This window comes from Mytilus galloprovincialis, chromosome 6 (assembly GCF_965363235.1).
Source record: "Mytilus galloprovincialis chromosome 6, xbMytGall1.hap1.1, whole genome shotgun sequence".
Taxonomy (NCBI): domain Eukaryota; kingdom Metazoa; phylum Mollusca; class Bivalvia; order Mytilida; family Mytilidae; genus Mytilus; species Mytilus galloprovincialis.
The window spans coordinates 4,384,710-4,406,138 of record NC_134843.1 but is presented as its reverse complement, the minus strand read 5'-3'; the positions used below and the strand labels follow the sequence as shown (position 1 = coordinate 4,406,138).

The 21,429-nt window shown below is 32.8% G+C and overlaps 1 protein-coding gene across 1 annotated transcript; it reads left to right on the top strand.

Annotated features, from left to right (window-relative positions):
* The first annotated feature begins 12,933 nt into the window (after positions 1-12,933).
* LOC143078751 (adenosylhomocysteinase B-like) lies at positions 12,934-20,589 on the top strand. The gene is made up of 8 exons (XM_076253703.1): positions 12,934-13,067; positions 14,782-15,101; positions 15,829-15,928; positions 16,917-17,029; positions 17,607-17,814; positions 18,312-18,517; positions 19,280-19,474; positions 20,070-20,589. Exons 1-8 carry the CDS (start codon positions 13,040-13,042, stop codon positions 20,199-20,201), a joined length of 1,302 nt encoding a protein of 433 aa, XP_076109818.1. The 5' UTR covers positions 12,934-13,039; the 3' UTR covers positions 20,202-20,589.
* Positions 20,590-21,429: the final 840 nt, after the last annotated feature.

Below are 21,429 nucleotides of genomic sequence, written 5' to 3'. Positions count from 1 at the left end.
AGAGTGGGGAATAGTTGGGCAACGGGTGAAAATAATTCAAACGTTTCAATAATGTTGCAAGTGGCGAGAGACTTAGATGATTGTTGATAAAATGAATGTCAATTATTTTGAATGAGATTTCTGGAGCATCCGAAAGACCAAGCAATTATCACGTTTCTTTTTATGACATTTATGTAATTCAGGTATCCAATACAGTAAAGGCAGATCTAGTTCTTTCTATTTGGTTGACATGTCAAAAGAAACATATCAATCCTATGATTATACATTGTTTTTTCCTTGGTTACAGTGTCATTGGGGTATAGGCTGAGTTTCCGAGTCAGGAATAGGACAGTTGTTATCCATTCGTTTGATGTGTTTGAGCCTATGATTTTGTCATTTGATTAGGGACTTTCCGTTTTGTGAATTATCAATTTTACTTTTTTCCAAGTAAATTGTCAATAACTTATTTCCTTTTCAAGCAGCTTGTGTAGTATGATTACCATAAAAACAATGTTGTTTTAGACTTCAAATTTGGGGACAATACCATGTTTGTCTTTTTATATATCAAATTTGAATCTACGAGTTCACAGCCTTAACTCATTGGGAATGAGTATATACGTCTTCTTTCTGGATTTGAACCCATTGTCTGATAACCTCAGTATTTTGAAATTGTGTTTCCAACTAATGGATTTAGGATCGATATAGTTCGTGGGCTTTAGGATAACACAGAGAAGTGTTATTTGCTATATTCATGTCATCAGATATAACGTGGACAACTGGGTCATATTTGAATAGGAGGATGAGACTTAACATCATTGAGACATATTTGAATAGGAGGTTCAGACTTAACATCATTGAGACATATTTGAATAGGAGGATGAGACTTAACATCATTGAGACATATTTGAATAGGAGGTTGAGACTTAACATCGTCAACATTGAGATCCTGCAATGAGTTTGTAATTGAAATGTTACGTTGCAATTGGTTTGATATAGGTATAAGAGATGCTAGGTACAGACTGGTCTTTAAAGTAGGGAGGTATCTTCAAGTGAACTGATTTATGACGAAGGATATTGCACAAAATGATGTCATTGCTAATTCGTAAGTTTAAGAAAGAATATTTTCTCCTTTTCGTCTTTTTTAATGCGAACCGGTCTGAAAAGTTGCGACTTGCATAACTAGTATTCGAGATGGTATACAGTAGCTGCAAGTTTGCATTGGTTTCAATGGGGTGTTTGTGACATTGTTTTTAATCAAATGTTGTACAGACAATGAAGTTTTGAAAGGTTTATTAGTTTAAACATATTTATTTATAGTGGATTGGGAAACAAGTTTTGCAACTTATATTAATCCCTTTCCACTTTGCGGGTTCGAGTGCTGCCTTGTAGCGGCATTGGCCTACTCTTCTTCGAAATCTACAAGGGTGTCTTTAACGTGCAAGAGATATGGCTCTCTCTTAACACGGGTCGGCCATTTATCGTCCCCTTCCGACGGACTATCATTGTTTCCTCAAGACCATACTCGCAGATGGTGTCAAGGGAGAGCCGAAAATTGAGTTCCTGAAATTTTCATCCCAAACGGGAATCGAACCAGTTTTGAAAGGGTAAGGATATTAAGATTCGTGCAAATGTGATGAATACTAAACGACTTTTTTTTTTATAAATGACAGAATATCATGAATAAAAAACATGGAGTATACGGTGATGTATGATGACTATCACCATGACTACGTCTATGTCGAATAGCAGATTTGAAAATATTATTTTTGTTCGCTGAATTAAAGGACGAACTAGAAAAAAATACCTATACCATTTTTATCATTTTTGTCGTTGTTGTTTCCAATTCCTTTGCCAATTACAGTGTCTATGGAGATATGTTGTGAAATAAGGATTGTTAGTCCTGTGGTATATTTTAAAAATTTTAGGCATTCTCTAAAATGCCTGCAAATTTTCTGTTTTGAATCCAGAATTTTTAAAAATTCTATTGTAAATCTTGTGCTATTGACAGAACAATTGGTCCTTCTGCAATTCTGACAAAATAATCACAAATTCACTACTGGTATCTGAAATACAGAGTGAGTACATACTTTATGTAGTTTCACTAAAAAGTACACATCGTATGACATATAAACCTTCCCACCAGGTTTTTTTTAAATAAATTAATTTTACCAAACCAATAGATATTTTCTTTTGTCCACTTTTGTCAATAATAACCTTCTTTCTACAAATTGCCTGAAACTGAACAGGCAATTTTTTACTTTTGCTTCAAAATTTCAGTCATTTTGCAAAAACGTGACTAAATTTTCAGGCAATTTTAAAAATGCCTATCCTTGGGAGGCATTATACAAAATGACTAAATTTAGAAAATGCCTGTAACATATATACAGAAATAAAATTGAGAAAGGAAATGGGGAATGTGTCAAAGAAAGACTTCCTTTCTTTTCGTCGACATATTCCAATTCGCAAACGTTACACTCTAAACAGTAGACGTTTTTTGGTTTTATATTTGACTGTTTATTAAAACAACGAACCTTGTCAAACATGTTTGAGTTTTATTGATTTGGTTATATGTAGAATTTACAAAGAACAGCATTTTACACTAAGTCTATCAGCATATATTCATCGAATTTAAATAGCCCACCATTAAACCAACTATACAACCGCTAATAATAATTTTGCTCAAATTTGCTCGTTTCAATCAAAACCTCTTTGACACAATCCCCATTTCCATTCTAAATTTATAAGATTGTATGTACTCTTAAAGATCTTTGGAATTATTTAGTATCCACATCTGATTCACGCCACCTCTTGATTACGTTATTGTATCAAAAAATAACATTGACACTATAGGTCAGTAACAGTGTCGTCCCCAGAAATTTTCGTTAGAGGGGACCAATGTCTACTTAAAAGGGGGCCCGTTCCAGTAATACCTCAGTGATTCCCTATGTAATCAACCAAATTTTTCGGCTAAAAGGGGAGGGGACATCCTGCCCCCTAAATCCACCTCTGAGTAAAAGTTGGTGTTCATATACGCTCGTCTCGCACCTGTTTTAACTAAAAACTGAGATGCTGACTTATATCGGAGAATACAGGTGGTCTGTAACGTTATTTAAGGCTATGGTGTATTGATATTTATCATCAGTGACAAAAACACATCATGCATTTCCGATTAATAATTGATAGATGCTTGCAGCCTTATGAGCTTTATTTATATGAATACCCATGACGCGATTTTTTTTTTTTTTAAATAACAACGAATCAAATAATTAGTTAGTGCAAGGTATTAGGTAGGTCGGCAGGACGGAAGGTATTGACACTTGGAATCGGTTATTGGAATATGATGGAGTTGGAAGTTTTGTATATTGCCTTGTCACATACAAACCACTCAGAGAGTTGTTGCAAGCTATATGTTATTATTTGGCGTACAGAGAACGTATGTGGCACGTGTAATGATTTAACATCACCATTACAACTCTGACTTACAACTGGAGGGTTGAGCGCTCACAAATTTTGCTTAACCCCGCCACATTGATTCATTCTTTATGTGTCTATCCCAATTAAGACAGTAGTCTGTAGTTTCGATCAGTGGTTGTCGTATGTTCATGTCTGCCATATTTGTTTTTCGTACATTGATATAGGAAGATGAGGGTGAGTGCCAATGAGACAACTCTCCATCCAAATAACAATTTAAAAAAAGTAAACCATTATAGGTCATGCATGTTTTGTTATTAATGATGCCGGCCCGTTAGTTTTTATAATCGTCTACGTCGTCGTCCGAAGACGGATTTCGTTTTCGGACAATAACTTTAGTTTTAGTGAATGGATTTTTACAAATTTTTACCAGAAGGTTCAATGGTTGGAATTGATTTTGGGGGTTATGGTCTTAATAGTTTAGGAATTAGGGGCCAAAATGGGGGCCCAAAATAAGCATTTTTGTAGTTTTCAAACAATAACTTGTGTTTAAGTGTATGAATGTCTCATAAATTATACCACGAGTTTTCATACCATGAAGGGATAGTTAGTATTGACCTTGGGGATTATGGCTCAAAATATTTTGGAATTAGGAGCAAAAAAAGAGGAAAACTAGGTTTTTCTGGTCAATGGAAAATTGAGACAATTGTAACGGGGTGTCATGTGGCTAACAAAACCAATCCAGTAAAAGTTGATAATTTTTATTATTGGCACCAGACGTATTCAATATAATGAAATAAACGCCCTACATTTAAACATAATAAATACAATTATAATTATCTGCCAATATCTGTATTAAAATTATAAATATAATATTCAACATATATAAACGCATTTACATAACACAATGCACAATAAAACAAAGTATTTATATTTCTCATTATTTCCTAATCTGTATGAATTATCAAAAGAAAATAACTTTAACTTTACGAAAATGTTCTCGGAACTTTATCATTAAAAATACACCAAGTCGAATACTCCCGTGAATATGATCAATAAGTACATACGATCAATATTACTGTTATCACGTAATACACATGAAAACTATTATATATAACTCTATAAAATATACCTCCTCGTGCAATTATAATTTGCACACATGTATCAAACTAAGTAAAATATAATTATCTTAGTATTCTCGACAAAAAGGTGTCGGCAATCACTGTATGTAAACAATGAATTATTTCTTCACGCTCATGTTAAACTGTATGTATTTATTTATCGTAAAACGGTCTAAATGCCAATCCTTCTTAATTTGTAAATACTTTTCAATGTAATAGAATAAAAATAGAACATAGAAAACATTTTCTACATTAACATACACATTTCACCCGAAATATGGAGAAAATACGCTCACGCTAAAATATTATGTTTTTATAAAACATTAATATACACATACCAAAATTATGGATTTTAGGCTCACTGACCACTCATACTTGTGCGTCAAAGACGTGCATTCACTGTAAAAATAAGGAACATAAAATTGAGAATGGAAATGGGGAATGTGTCAAAGAGACAAAAACCCGACCAAATAAAAAACAACAACAACAGAGGGTCACCAACAGGTCTTCAATATAGCGAGAAATTCCCGCACCCGGAGGCGTCCTTCAGCTGGCCCCTAAACAAATATATACTAGTCCAGTGATAATGAACGCCATACTAATTTCCAAATTGTACACAAGAAACTAAAATTAAAATAATACAAGACTAACAAAGGCCAGAGGCTCCTGACTTGGGACAGGCGCAAAAATGCGGCGGGGTTAAACATGTTTGTGAGATCTCAACCCTCCCCCTATACCTCTAACCAATGTAGTAAAGTAAACGCATAACAATACGCACATTAAAATTCAGTTCAAGAGAAATCCGAGTCTGATGTCAGAAGATGTAACCAAAGAAAATAAACAAAATGACAATAATACATAAATAACAACAGACTACTAGCAGTTAACTGACATGCCAGCTCCAGACTTCAATTAAACTGACTGAAAGATTATGATTTCATCATATGAACATCAGGCACAATCCTTCCCGTTAGGGGTTTAGTATCATACCATCATAACATATATGAGAAGAACATAACCCGTGTCATGCCAACAACAGTATTTTAGAATAAATGTGTTTAGTTCCGATGCAAAGACCTTATCAGTGACTCAATATTAACGCCAAAATATGCAATCTTTAATGACTTGACAACAGTATCGTAATTATATCCCTTCTTAATAAGTCTATTCAAAGGTTTTGTAAGTTTCTGAGGTGAATACTGACACCTTTGTGCTTTATAAAGAATATTACCATAAAAAATTGGATGTGAAATACCTGAACGTATTAGAAGTCTGCATGTTGAGCTAACATGCATGCAATAAAGTGTTAGTTTAACAATAATAGCGAATCCCGCATTACTAGAACTAATTTGACAAATGCGCGCTAAATGAACTATATCAAACCGAAAAATACAGAAACCCGACAATAGAAATTATCCTAACATACCTGATATTTTCAACTATAACAACCACATGCCTTTGGACAAATCTTCAATACAAAAGAACATCCAACCCCGTCAACTTTCAGCAGCGAACTAGCTAGATAACTATCTACCCGTAAAACGAAAACAATAACCAAGCGTGCATGACTAGCGGGAAATCTACCCGGACTAAACTCATTTGCATAATAATGTAAAGGTAATTCACATTATATAAAGAGACCAGTTTCTATACAATAAATGCTAACACTTTAATTAAATGATTAAAACAATTTATTAAAAGATTTAACTGCTATCTTTTTATTATTTATTTTCTGACTTTTATTATTTTTATAGCAATGGTTTCACAATAAATTATTTAGATTTTTTTAGTAACTTTTATTTCATAAAATAAAACACATATATAAAATTATATTCACAAACATCACAAGACCACTAAAAATGTCACTATTACACAATTTAAAAGCAGTGTAAGGGAGGTAATTCATAAACATTTAACATACAATGTTGGGTATGTTCAGATTTACCTCCCTTATACTACTTGTTAATTATGTATAAAGAAATGTCAGGTTATGGACTAATTGAAAAAAGGGGGGTAGTAGTTTTCAATGTTTTTTTTTCAAATTTCTCAAATTTCAAATTTTTGAAAAGTTTGAAGAAGAAATCTTTAATTGATTTGTAAGATCCTGACATTTGTTTTTTTTTTTTGTAAGAAACCCATATAATGTCAAAAATTTGATCACAATCCAAATCCAGAGCTGTATCAAGCTTGAATGTTTTGTCCATACTTAGTTTAAACATATTTATTTATAGTGGATTGGGAAACAAGTTTTGTAACTTATATTAATCCCTTTCCACTGCCTTGTAGCGGCATTAGCCTGCTCTTTTTCGAAGTCTACAGGGGTGTCTTTAACGTGCAAGAGATATGGCTCTCTCTCTCTCTCAGTAACACGAGTCAGCCATTTATCGTCCCCTTCCGACGGACTACCATCGTTTCCTCAAGACCATACTCGAAAATGGTGTCAAGGAAGAGCCGAAAATTAAGTCCCTGAAATTTTCATCCCAGACGGAAATCGAACCAGGAACCTTTGTGTTAGTAGTCTGATGCAGTAACCACTACACCACGGGTCCATACTTGCCCCAACTGTTCAGGGTTCGACCTCTGCGGTCGCATAATGCTGCGTCCTGCGGAGCACCTGGTTATCATTTGAATTTTTTCCTTGTTTCATGTCGGGTTTTTTTATAGACCACTATGCGCTATGGGTTTTTTGAATTTCATTGTTGAAGGCCGCACGATTGCCTTTATTCATTGGTTTAAAAATACATCATCAAGTTCACTTGATTTAAACTTTGGTTGACAGTTGTCTCAGTGGCATGTGGGGTTAAACATGGAAAAGTCAATGGTTGAGTCAAATACATGAACCAAATACATGAGCCAAATACATGAACCAAATACATGAACCAAATGAACCAAATAGATGAACCAAATACATGCACGGTATGATGGGAAATGAACTATTACTAATAAATTAATAATCATATGTTTAGGACATAAACGGAGGAAGTTACCGGCAAAAGTGATAAATTAGTAAGTATATATGTTATACATGTAGCGGAAGTAACAAAAGTACTTTTAAATCATTTCTCCTGGTATCTTAATTACTTAAGATATGAGCAATAGATTATATATAATACGATTTACATAACAGTTCATTTTGACGATGTCCTTGATCTTGGATATATTGATATATTATCATATTATGTCAATAAAACGATATCATCATATGCATTTATAAATTTATGACAGGAGTTTATAAAGAAATCGACCCACTCTTTGGCGTTTAATTTTTTTCAATCTAAATTAATTTCTTTAAATTTGATGTATTTCATTATACACAGTGAATCTAATGTATTTTCCTTGGGGTTTCATTTCAGATAGTGGGTTTTTTATTCTCAAAATAATTCAGTATTGTTTGCTATCGTCAACTTCTATTTGTATGCCACATATATATACGTAGTTCACCAATAAGTATGGGACGCCAAAACTGTCATATAATAATCATTTTCTTTATATGGTATGCTTTTCCAATTGTTTGTTTGATTATATCTTGAAATTAGTTTGAACTGATATTATTTGAGCAATTGTCATTGTATGATAGGCAAATGTCAATATATGATGTGCAAAATGTCATATCAATATTATGTGATTTTGTGTCATGATTTGAATCCGAATTTCTAGTTTCTATGTATGTATTCACAGATATAAGAAGATGTGGTATAACTTAAGTCCCAATGAGACAACTCTCCATCTATCAAAACATTGGAATATAATATCTTCATTAAATTACATATATTCATAATAATTTTGATGTCCAATTTTTCAAGTTCTCCTTCATATAATAGACATACGCACGCTCTGTTCATTAAAAAATGAAACAAATGCACATGCACTGGGTGTCCCTTTTCATAAGAAAAAAAGAGGAATCGACTGAAGCGATTATTAGATATATTGTCTCCAAGTTATTACTGAACGTCCCATTGTGACTCAAGCCTGATAAAGCAGTAAAATCTCGACATTCCCCACCTTCTCAGCCTCATACAATATTGTATGTGTATCCAAACTTCCCCGAAAACAGACAAACTGAATGATATATATTACTCATAAATTTCATTATACCTATAATTATGAATATGAATATGTATATATGTAAAACAGAAGGTGTTGTATGATTGCCAATGAAACAACTCTCCACAAGAGACCAAATGACACAAAAATTAACAACCATAGGTCACCGTACGGCCTTCAACAATGAGCAAAGCCCATACCGCATAGTCAGCTATAAAAGGCCCCGAAATGACAAATGTAAAACAATTACAACGAGAAAAATGACGGTCTAATTTATGTTAAAAAAAATAAACGAAAAACAAATATGTAACACATCAACAAACGACATCCTTTGAATTACAGGCTCCAAAATAGGGAAAGGCACATACATACATAAGGTGGCGGGGTTAAACGTACATGTTAGTGGGATCCTCCCCCTTAACCTGGGACACGGTGGTGTAAAAATGCATGTTTTTATATGATATTCATGATACATTTAACTGATAAATTTATTTATGTTTATTGATACTTTTTATTATTATTCATTAGGTTGTGTTATTCCTTGTCGTAACGTTTTCATTATTTGAGGTTTTTAATCCGGCTCAGATGTTATCAGTGTTAGTATACGATATCCGGAAAACACTGCTGTACAGTTGTTTGGAAACTTGAGATTAAAAAGGATAATGCGAGACAACAACCGGGTTGTAAATTGACTTTAGAAGGATACATTTTGATTTGTAAAACCAATATGTTCAGTAAATAGGATAAATGTTATTGTTTTGACATTTCTATTATCCTGCAAGCACACACACACACACCGCAATAATTAAGGATAAAAACATTTTGAGATTAAAAAGGTGCCGGATTTTGATCTTTAAAAACTAGTTTATCCCTACCAAAATGATATTTCTAATTCAAATTAATCTATATTAACTAGCGTGGTCGTACGAGGATGAGAAATCATAAATCTATATTTTAATTATATTGATACTGCAACATACATTGTATGTATGTAGTTATAAGAAGATGTGGCCATTATTTGTGTAAGTTTTTTTGGGGAGGGGGATATTTATTTCTGTATTCCTTAGTTTTCAGCCACTTTTTCTCTGTTAAATATATTTTCCCCATCCAAACCGTCAACGGTATGAAACAGATTTATTTTAATGAAGAAGAATAAAAGTTGAACGATATGCATAGTTCTTACAATGATTTTGTTACTGCTACTGTGTTGAATTCCAATTTGCTTAGCCTTTTGGAGGAAAAGTTTTATCCCAAAATTCAAACAGAAAGTTTTGACTCTTACTGTAACCGGATATTTTTAAACTTAATTTATAAAATTGGGGGCAAGTAAAGCAGTTTAACACATATTAAAAGTGTTTCGGTGACTACTTTATGAGGGGGAAATGAATTCAATAGATAATGATCTTACTACCTTTTACTGCATGGGTGTAGTTTTATACTATTTTTCCACTAATAGAGCTTGTATGTTTGTCCATCTGATGAGTTAAGCCTTTTTCAACTGATTTTTGTCGAGCCTGCAACTTTTGTTGCAGAAAGCTCGACATAGGGATAGTGATCCGCCGGCGGCGGCGGCGTTAGCTCACTTCCTAAAAGCTATATATTTTAGAAGGTGGAAGACCTGGATGCTTCATATTTTGTATATAGATGCCTCATGTTACGAAGTTTCCGTCAGTCACATGTCCATTGTCCTTGACCTCATTTTCATGGTTCAGTAACCACTTGAAAAAAAAGTTCAGATTTTTTGTAATGTTAAATTCTCTCTTACTGTAAGTAATATGATAACTATATTTAGTATGTGCGTACCTTGCAAGGTCCTCATGCCTGTCAGACAGTTTTCACTTGACCTCAACCTCATTTCATGGATCAGTGAACAAGGTTAAGTTTTGGTGGTCAAGTCCATATCTCAGATACTATAAGCAATATGTCTAGTATATTTGATGTATGGAAGGACTGTAAGGTGTACATGTCCAACTGGCAGGTGTCATCTGACCTTGACCTCATTTTCATGGTTCAGTGGTTATAGTTAAGTTTTTGTGTTTTGGTCTGTTTTTCTCATACTTTATGCAATAGGTTTACTATATTTGTTGTATGGAATGATTGTAAGGTGTACATGTCTAGCGGGCAGATGTCATCTGACCTTGACCTCATTTTCATGGTTCAGTGGTTATAGTTAAGTTTTTGTGTTTTGGTCTGTTTTTCTCATACTTTATGCAATAGGTTTACTGTATGTGTTGTATGGAATGATTGTAAGGGGTACATGTCTAGCGGGCAGATGTCATCTGACCTTGACCTCATTTTCATGGTTCAGTGGTTATAGTTAAGTTTTTGTGTTTTGGTCTGTTTTTCTCATACTTTATGCAATAGGTTTATCATATTTGTTGTATGGAATGATTGTAAGGTGTACATGTCTAGCGGGCAGATGTCATCTGACCTTGACCTCATTTTCATGGTTCAGTGGTCAAAGTTAAGTTTTTGAGTTTTGGTCTTTTTATCTAATACTATATGTCATAGGTCAACTATATTTGGTGTATGGAAATATTTTATGATTTATATGTCAGTCGTGCAGGTTTTATTTGACCTTGACCTGGTTTTCACGGTTCATTGCTCAGTGTTAAGTTTTTGTGTTTTGGTCTATTTTCTTAAACTATAAGCAATAGGTCAACTATATTTGTTCTATGGAAGCATTGTTAGCTGTACATGTCTGCCTGGCATATGGTTCAACTGACCTTGACCTCATTTTCATGGTTCATGTTAAGTTTATGTGACAGTCGTAATAAATCTTTATATTTAGGAGTATCACCATAATATCAATGATTAGTAAAGAAGGCGAGACATTTCAGTGTGTGCACTCTTGTTATAGTTCGTTCTTATGTTGTACTTTATACCACTGTCCCGGGTTAGGGGGAGCGTTGGGATCCCGCTAACATGTTTAACCCCTCCACATTATTTATGTATGTGCCTGTCCCAAGTCAGGAGCCTGTAATTCAGTGGTTGCCGTTTGTTTTTGTGTTATATATTTGTCTTTCGTTCATTTTTTACATAAATAAGGCCGTTAGTTTTCTCGTTTGAATTGTTTACATTATCTTATTGGGGCCTTTTATAGCTCACTATGCGGTATGGGCTTTGCTCATTGTTGAAGGCCGTACGGTGTTAATGTCTGTCAGTGTGTCATTTTGGTCTTTTGTGGATAGTTGTCTCATTGGCAATCATATCACATCTTCTTTTTTATACTTACGAGAGAGAGAGAGCATTGAAATTATTTAGGTAGAGCACAATTTGCTTCCAGTAACTGTTGTGTCTGAGTATCAGAAGGTCATATGGATTGCTGTTTAAACCTTCATGGTTGTTTTTATTTTTATAACTGAGAATAACTATTGATTTCAAGGCAAACATATAATCAGATGTCTCAAAGAGTAATGTTCCTCTTAATGATAAAACCAATCATGTTATAACTATCAATAAAATTAACAGTATACTTTAAGATAGTCTAGTTAAACAAATTTCCCATATTAAAACTTGAAATGAAAATACTATGATTTAGTGGACCAAATGAGGTTCCCATGATTTATATGCAAAACTTCAGTCTAAATACGGTTCATTCCATATCTTTAGAACATGCCAGTTCTATTGAAAGGTTTGTGTTCCCCGAATTCATTAATACAATATAAATAAGAAAGTATGGTATGAGTGTCAATGAGACAACTTAGTCTATTTTCAAGCCAAAATGTCAATGATAAAAAGTGAACAATTTTATGTCAGTACGGCCTTCAACACGGAGCCTTGTCATGTAAATTTACTATTTCATATCATATCACTAAATTCGATTTGACCTTCTACAAACAATCAATGATCGTCTGTATATAAATAGCTGGTGAAATATGATGTTATATGTTTATCAAATTATAATTATATATGCACGCACCTTTTTCTTTTTTTATGAATGTATAGTGTGGTCTAGAGATTTCCAAAAGTTTTGATAATGTTTACTTTGAAGGTACTTTAACGATAAAACATTTTTTTTATAATTTGGAATGAAGTCAAGTCATCAAATGGTGTACTATATCTACACACTGAGACTACTATATTATGTGTTATATAAGTCTCAGCTGCAAAGCAGTATTGTAATCCCCCCCTTATAAAAAAAAAACCTAGCTTTTATTTACATGTATATCTGTTTAATCCTTCCTGGATAAAAAAAATGATGACTTACAGATAATTGCCAATGGTGTGATATTATAAAATTAAGCACATAGTAGGATCAGATTAATGATCCGACTGGGCTGTCATACTTTTTATCAGTTGAATGTTACTATAAATTTGATTGGTTTACTTTCATCACTCATGACAAATGGAAAGCTCTGTTTTAAGAAGTTAAATGATTGGTTAAAATTTTGCATAAATATAAAGTGATGTCGATAATCGGTCTCTTCTTTAAAACGTGGTCGTTGTAAACGAACGTGTGTCAATTTAACAAACAAATCAACATGACAGCTAAACCTACATACAAAGTTGGTAAGTATAAACCTAAGGCTAATAGATTTAATAAAACCTTGTATGAAAGATATTTGCAAGCTGTCTAATTTTTAATTTCCCCTGATAAGGGTGATTATATAAAAAAAATCAAGCATTGAATCAGGGGATGCCGGCTGGTCCTAGATTATGACCCCAGTTTAAAAATATTTTTGATGCTGATCATCTGAACCTTTGTGAATAAGAAGGCTGATAAACCAGCAAACATGATTACTCCCTTTAAGTTAATATTTTACAACTGCAGTGAAATGAGGTGGTTATTTGGGACTGGAGACATAAAATTATCTCAAGCTTACAGATCTTTCAATTCAAGTTTTATCTCTAGGTTTAAAGTAGAATTATAGTGACATAGTTTGTCACACAACTGTCAATTATATGCTTGTTGGCAGGTTGTAAGAGCACCTGCTTTGATATTTATGTGATGCAGATTTTTTTCAGATATTGTGTCACATCACCTTTTATTCATTCACATACTGTAGTATCTAGTACTTGTAGTCTTGTAATTATAAAAATATGAAATTTTCCTTAGTCAAAATCTAATTGAATAATTGATTCTTGCCTGCTACATGTCTAGTAACAAATATTTTAATTATTAAAGCAATGGAACGGATGAGAATCAGACCAGATTCGGTCTAGATGAGAATATATAAATATCAAAGTGCAAAAAATTCAAAGAAATAATTCAATTTCAGTCTGTTGTATTTTGATATATTGATCAGAAAAAAAACCAATGTAAAAATAATTAAATTCCCACCGCTTTCATGACCAGCAATTGTTATGGGGTTGGTATATTCAGTTGGTATATTCTGTCCCTTGAATATTTATGTACAAATGTATATCAATATTTATATGTTTTTGTCACTAAAATTCAAGTGACAGTGGAAAATTGTATGAACAATTTACTTCAATATTCATTAAGGATGTACATGTACATTTGTACCTCTGAGGAGCCAAAAATTTCTAGAATTAAACTTTTTTTCTTAACCTGATTTTTGGGTTTATAAGACTGTAACAAAATTATTGGTGCAGAAAAAATCATGTGGTGGTGTACTTCTTTTTTTGCTACAGCCCTTTGAAAATGCCCAATTTTGATGATTTTCCCATTTTTCATTGATTTTTACCTATTTTTGGGCTATTATCGTGGAAAAAATCACAGTTCCACAATTAAACTTTTTTCATACTTAAAGATGAAGTGGACCAATTTGAATAAATTTTACTTAAAAAAAACTATATGTAGGTGTTAATATAAGAAAGTTTTATCATATTTTGACGCTTTTTTGTGTAAAATTTACCATGCTGTCAATTTTGTATTTTTGTGTTTTTTCTCAGTCTTAAGAACAAAATGCATAGTATTTCAATTTTTTGTTATAAAGAAATTTGAAAAGACCAAAATGATATAGGATGTAAATTTCTTGTAAAATCATTTTTTGTATCCCTCACCCATTTTCTCAAAATTTTGGCTAAAAATACAGACTTGATTGGTCCTAAAATTTGAAAACTGGATCACTAAAAAACCATTCATTGTAAATACACAATTTTTTCAGTTATGTTTGATTATAATATCTTTTAAATTCATTGATATTTTCAACTTGTATCACATGTTTTGGAAATAATTCAAGAACGAGATTTCAACGAGACTGAACAAGACTGAAAAGTCAGAAGAATACATCCTTAAAACATGGCTACTATTTTGTAGCTGACATCGGTTTGGCTGATTGGGGCAGAAAATGCATTGAAATTGCTGAAAATGAAATGCCGGGTCTGATGCAGATGAGAAAAATGTATGGAGAATCCAAACCTTTGAAAGGGGCACGTATTACAGGATGTTTACACATGACCACACAAACAGCTGTTCTGATCGAGACCCTCACAGCACTAGGGGCTCAGGTCCAGTGGAGCAGTTGTAACATTTTCTCCACTCAAGATTTTGCAGCAGCAGCCATTGCCAAGACAGGTGTCCCTGTTTATGCATGGAAAGGAGAAACTGACGAGGAATACATATGGTGTATTGAACAGGTATAGACTGTCATTTTGATTTGTAAGACTTATAGATATTAAAGATGTGGTATGAGTGCCAATGAGACAACTCTCCATCCAAGTCACAATTTGTAAAAGTAAACCATTGTAGATCAAAGTACGGCCTTCAACATGGAGTTTTGGCTCACACTGAACAGCAAGCTATAAAGCCCCCCCCCCCCCCCAAATTAAATTAGTGTAAAACCATTCATCTAGAAAATCAAGTCTAATCTATATGAGAAAAAAAACAAAGTGCATGTAAATAGTCAATCTTAGCATTACTATGGTTAGAACAGTTAAGCTAGGGTAAAGCAGTTCCTTCATGTATATGAGTATGTAAATTGTTTATGAGCACATTCTTTTTATAAAATGCAGTTAGTGAAAATTCTGAATATAGACGAAACTCTGTGAACGGATACAGTATACTGCCTGCTGGTACAAATGTTCAGTTATTCCACTCTTTATCTCCTTTGAATTGGCTAAGTTTCAGAATAGGTTTCACAACCTTGACCGAATATTGATACTAAGCTTGAAAGAACATGCAAATAACAATATCTGACTGTAGGTCTGACAATGCCGGCCACTATTTACATGTTGAATAGTATGAAAGCTTATTTTTTTCTGTCTCGTAAAATTAGGAAAATATTGAAGATAGTTAAATATATAATAATTGTGGCATGTCTTTTATCCTTTATACAATAATAATTCATAATTTGTTTTTTTGCAGACGTTAGTCTTCCCAGATGGACAGCCATTAAACTTGATCTTAGATGATGGTGGAGATTTAACTAACTTGGTCCATGAACGTTTCCCACAATACTTACCAGGTAATATATAAATTCAACATTCTCTATGGAATTCATAACCATTTTCTGTCTGAATTTACTGGGGTCAAAAAAGATGTCTGTGAACGGCCAGTGAAATTTATGTAGCTATACTGTTAGGGCAATTTAAGGTGGTACCTAACACTACTTAATGAATGGCTATTATCTATTTTGAATTTATTGAACCATAAAACTAATTTTTGACTCTTCACATTGAATAATCCGCGAAGCGGATTATGTTAAATGTGAAGAGTCAAAAATTAGTTTTACGGTTCAATAAAATCAAAATAAATTATTGCCATTCATTATAAATAAATTTCTATCAAAAATAAGGCTCAAAGAACTTTTTATATTATTTATATTAACAATAACAACGCACACACATGTTGGCGTATGAATACACAACGTCAGAGTGGGCTTGTCCACATCAAAATTGACAACATTGAAAATAAAACTAATAATTTTAACCAATCAGAAGACAGTAAAAACACCAAATTTATTTATAAAGAGATAACCCTGTAAAATCAGCTAAACATTTTAATTACGTTGGGTTGTTTAGGGAATATTTAGTTTCTCAATGATCAAAATTAGTGTTTGTCAAACTGCTACATGTATATACATGTAACCAGTGTAATTTTTCTGATAAATTGGTTGGTTCAAATATTTTGAAATTTTTATATTTTTGTCAAAGGGTCAAAGTTAATACTTTGCTAAAATTTTATGAAAATTAAACGAGCCAAATTAATTTTAGTGAAGGTGTTGGGTACCACCTTAAAAAGAAAATTGCATTTTTGGTCAGATGGAAATTAATTTCTTGTATGGAAAGAAAGTAAATAAGTCCTTTCTCTATACTACCACCTTTAGTTATTTGATTTATTTCCCTTTGACTGAGGGACTGCATGTTTATTTTGCCACTGTCTTAATGTAGTAGTTTAGAATTTACTATATTTAAATAATGCAGGATTTTGAAGTCAGTTTGTTTATTTTACAGGAATTGCTGGTTTATCAGAAGAAACTACAACAGGAGTACATAACTTGCACAAAATGTTGAAAGACGGAAAACTGAAGATGCCAGCCATTAATGTCAATGACTCAGTCACAAAGGTATACCATAATGACTTACATCAGAATAGTTTATAACATAACTATTGCCCAAATAAATAATTGGAAACTGGCCTTTCAATCATGAAACTTTGACTATTTGTGCTGTAACCACCAAATCCAGTATTTTAACTGCTTGATATCCATGTTTGAATAAAGGTATTCAAATAAAGACCAGGTCCAGAATGAGTTACCTTTGAAAATTCAGATTTTCTTGATTGTTTTAGAGGAGAGAGATGGTTGGAAATATTATATATACATATAAAGGGTAACCAAATGTTAGATTTAGAATTGCTGACATTTAAAGACTTTGGATATTATCAAAGAATGGAGGTTACTAGTCTGCAGATGTTTGAAATTCTTTTCCCATTTCTGTCTTGGAGCAGAGTCGAAATCAGATCCTGCAGAACAGAGATAACAGTCTGATGTCTGGCTACTTTCTGCATGCTATCCTGTTGCTATAGTAAAACAAGGAATATTAATTAAGTTATAAAATACTTAACTGAGGAAGCAGATGTATTTACAGATAACCAAATTCTTTTATTTATTTAACACCTTGAAATAAATTTTCTTTTTCCAGAGTAAATTTGATAATTTATATGGATGCAGAGAGTCATTAGTTGACGGAATCAAAAGAGCAACAGATGTCATGTTAGCTGGTAAAGTTGCCATGGTAGCTGGATACGGAGATGTAGGAAAAGGTTGTGCACATGCTCTCCGAGCCTTTGGTTGTCGTGTCATGATTGTAGAAATTGACCCAATCACTGCTCTACAAGCAGCTATGGAAGGTATATATCATAATTGAACAAATATTCATGGACGTTTTGAGGGGGATCTATAAATCTCATTTCTGTTAAAGAAATATGTCAAAGATTATAAACTTTGCTTCTACAACAAAAATGTATATAAAGCTGCATCATAGACATTTTTAAAAGTTAAACAAAAATGTCTTCATGTGATTAATATTTAAGTCTAAATAAGGTGTTTTGATTATCACAATCAATGTCCTTAGTTGGCTGTTTCTTCAGTCAGTTGGTGGCCTGTTGCAAGGCAAAATTGCTGTCCTTAACCAACAATCAATCAATCAAACGCTACATTTTCACATTTACTTTCACAAGAATTCAACAGAAGAAAATACATTTTATATTGCAATAGAAATAGTTGACAATATTTTAACCTCCACACATCTTGTAGGTTTTGTAATTGAAATTAGTTGGTATCATCTTTACGGTCTAGTAGTAATTATTAGTTGATAAAATGTTTTAACCATTCACACATCTTTCAGGTTTTGAAGTAACAACAGTAGAGGAATGTATACCAAAATGTAGAATATTTGTAACAGCAACAGGATGTGCATCTATTATCCATGGTAACATGTTTGAACAGATGTTAGAAGATTCTATAGTGTGCAATATTGGACATTTTGATTGTGAATTAGAGGTCAAATGGATTAATGAGAACTGTGCAAAGAAAGAACAAATCAAACCACAGGTACGTTTTATTTTTACCTGTGTCGATAAAATCAGAAACTGGATTAGTTACTTTTCTAGCATGATAGTCAACACATTGCTAAATATCTTTAAGGAATAAAATTGAGAATGGAAATGGGGAATGTGCCAAAGAGACAACAACCCGACCATAGAAAAAACAACAGCAGAAGGTCACCAACAGGTCTTCAATGTAGCGAGAAATTCCCATGTTTATATTGTTAATCAAAATTTTAAAAGTTTTTGCACATCTGCCTTGAAACTGCAAACAACATCAAGGGTATTTTTTCAATCTTAGAATAGACAATGGAAATGAGGAATGTGGCAAATAGGCAACAACTGTTGAAAAAACAGATAAACAGCTCATGGACACTTATAAGTCTATAAAGCACCCTGAGCTCGAAGTGACTAGCCCTGAATAATAATGTATTCTAGTTCAATAAAGTGGATGCCACACTTAACTCAAAAACATACAAATAAATTAAAATGAGAAAAAAAAATCTAACAAAGTCTAGAGGTTCCTGACTTGGGCCAGGTGCAAAAATGCTGTGGGTTTGAACATGCTTTGTGATATCTCAAACAACATATCCTCCTACAGTAACCTCTGGTCAATGTTGAATTATCAAACACAATAAAATGTACTGTTAAACTCAGTTTAAAAGAAGTCTGAAAGCCCATTGAAATTGTGGGTTTTTTTTCACATCCAATTTCATAGGACATTTAAATAATTGGTAGACACCTACTTATTGCATGTTTTAATTTTCAGGTTGACAGATACACAATGAAGAATGGTAAACATGTAATTCTGTTAGCTGAAGGTCGTTTGGTTAACCTTGGGTGTGCTCATGGACATCCTAGTTTTGTCATGAGTAATTCATTTACAAATCAAGTTCTTGCACAAATTGAACTATGGACCAAAAAAGGACAACACAAGATTGGAGTTGAAGTATTACCTAAGAAGGTATGTTTTATACAGGTTTATGCTTCAAAAATAAAATTAAAATAGGGGTAATTGGTGCTTTGTTCATCAGTTTGATCTAAAAGCTGATGGTTTCTGGGTGATATACAAAATGTTTAGCCATGAAATATACATTGTATTCCAAGAAGAATATTTAAGGGATAAAGATATATGATATACAAGTTCAAGTACAGCTTCTACCTTTCAGGAGTTATTCTCTTGTTGTTTTTTTTATTCATGGAAACTTGAAAATATGAGAGAAATTTTTTATGGACCAGTTTGTTATTTTCTCTTCCATAATTTTAATTCATGTTATCTAGAGTGCTAGTTGCTGCTGACTTTTTGTTACAGTTCTCTAACTTTAGTTTGCCTCAACCAAATGTTACACCATGCTTATTACAACATTTCTCAGATCAAGTAAGAATGTTGTACCATCACTGTTACCATTCTTGAGTTATGTCCCTTTATAACATTATATGCAAGCTTGGAAATAATCAGTGTCCCATGGACACATTCCCCATTTATTTATTTATTTATTGCATCTTCTGCCAAAAAAATATTATTTCAATTAATTTAGTAATTTATTTATTATTTTCAGTTGGACGAGGCTGTTGCTGCCGCTCATTTAGACCATCTTGGTGTCAAATTGACCAAGCTTACAGACGAACAAGCCAGTTATCTAGGTTTACCTAAAGATGGACCTTTCAAACCAGACATTTACAGATATTGAGAAATCCAGCTACCATGGGGGACATTTTTTTACATGGGATTTTTTATTGTTGTATCAATCATTAGATGGGGACAATAGTGATGAACAGTGGAAATTTATATAGGAATAATACAACCATCAAAAATGGTGGACCTTATAAAAGAACTTCTAATTGTTAATTTATTTGACCATTATGTTTTGTTTTGTTAGATATCAATTATTAATGTCCCAACATTTCATATTTATTGCTCAAGGTCATGTTTTATGAAGGGCAATCATGCTACATATTTAATTGATATTTGATTTTTAAGATTGATTATGGTCAAAATTGTATTTACAAAAGGCTGTATTCATTCCTATAGAATATTGCTGTTTTCAGCTGTTAGAGATTAAAAAAAAATGTATTAAATTTTAGTTATTTTCTCAATTAGTGCCAAGTACGTAAATGTGTACATTGATAAATGAGATTTCTGAACAAAGGACAACTAGGTGTTCTGCAGGGCGCAGCTTTATACGACTGCAGAAACCGGACCCTGAACAGTTGGGGCAAGTATGGACACAACATTCAAGCTTGATACAGCTCTGAATTTGGATTGCAATCAAATTTTTGACATAATATGCTTTTCTGACACAAAACAAATGTCAAGATCTTATAAATCTATTGTGCAATATTGTGCAATTAAAGATTTCTTATTTTGACTTTTCAAAAATTTGGAATTTGAGAAATTTGAAGAAACAAATATTGAAAACAACTACCACCCCCCCTTTTTTTTTTTTAAATTAGTCCAAAACCTGACATTTCTTTATACATAATATACAAGAAGTAAATGGGAAGGTAAATCTGAACATGCCCAACATTGTATGTTAAATGTTTTAGAATTACCTCCCTTACACTGCTCTTAATTTGTCTTAATTGTTCATTGACCAGAAATACCTAGTTTTTCCCCTTTTTTGCCCCTAATTCTGAAACATTTTGAGCCATAACCCCCCTAGGTCAATACTAACCATCCCTTTATGGTATGGAAACTTGTGGTATAATGTCGGAGAGATTCACACACTTAAACATAAGTTATTGTTTGAAAACTACAAAAATGATTATTTTGGGCTCCCTTTTTGGCCCCTTATTCCTAAACTATTGGGACCATAACCCCCAAAATCAATCCAAACCTTCCTTTAGTGGTATTGAACCTTCTTGTAAAAATTTATAGAGATCCATACACTTAAACACAAGTTATTGTCTGTAAACTAG

Coding starts and splice junctions, on each gene's coding strand:
- LOC143078751 (XM_076253703.1), top strand. CDS start 13,040: ATGACAGCTAAACCTACATACAAAGTTG. Junction 17,030..17,606: donor TCAATGACTCAGTCACAAAG/GTATACCATAAT, acceptor TTCTTTTTCCAG/AGTAAATTTGATAATTTATA. Junction 19,475..20,069: donor TTGAAGTATTACCTAAGAAG/GTATGTTTTATA, acceptor TATTATTTTCAG/TTGGACGAGGCTGTTGCTGC.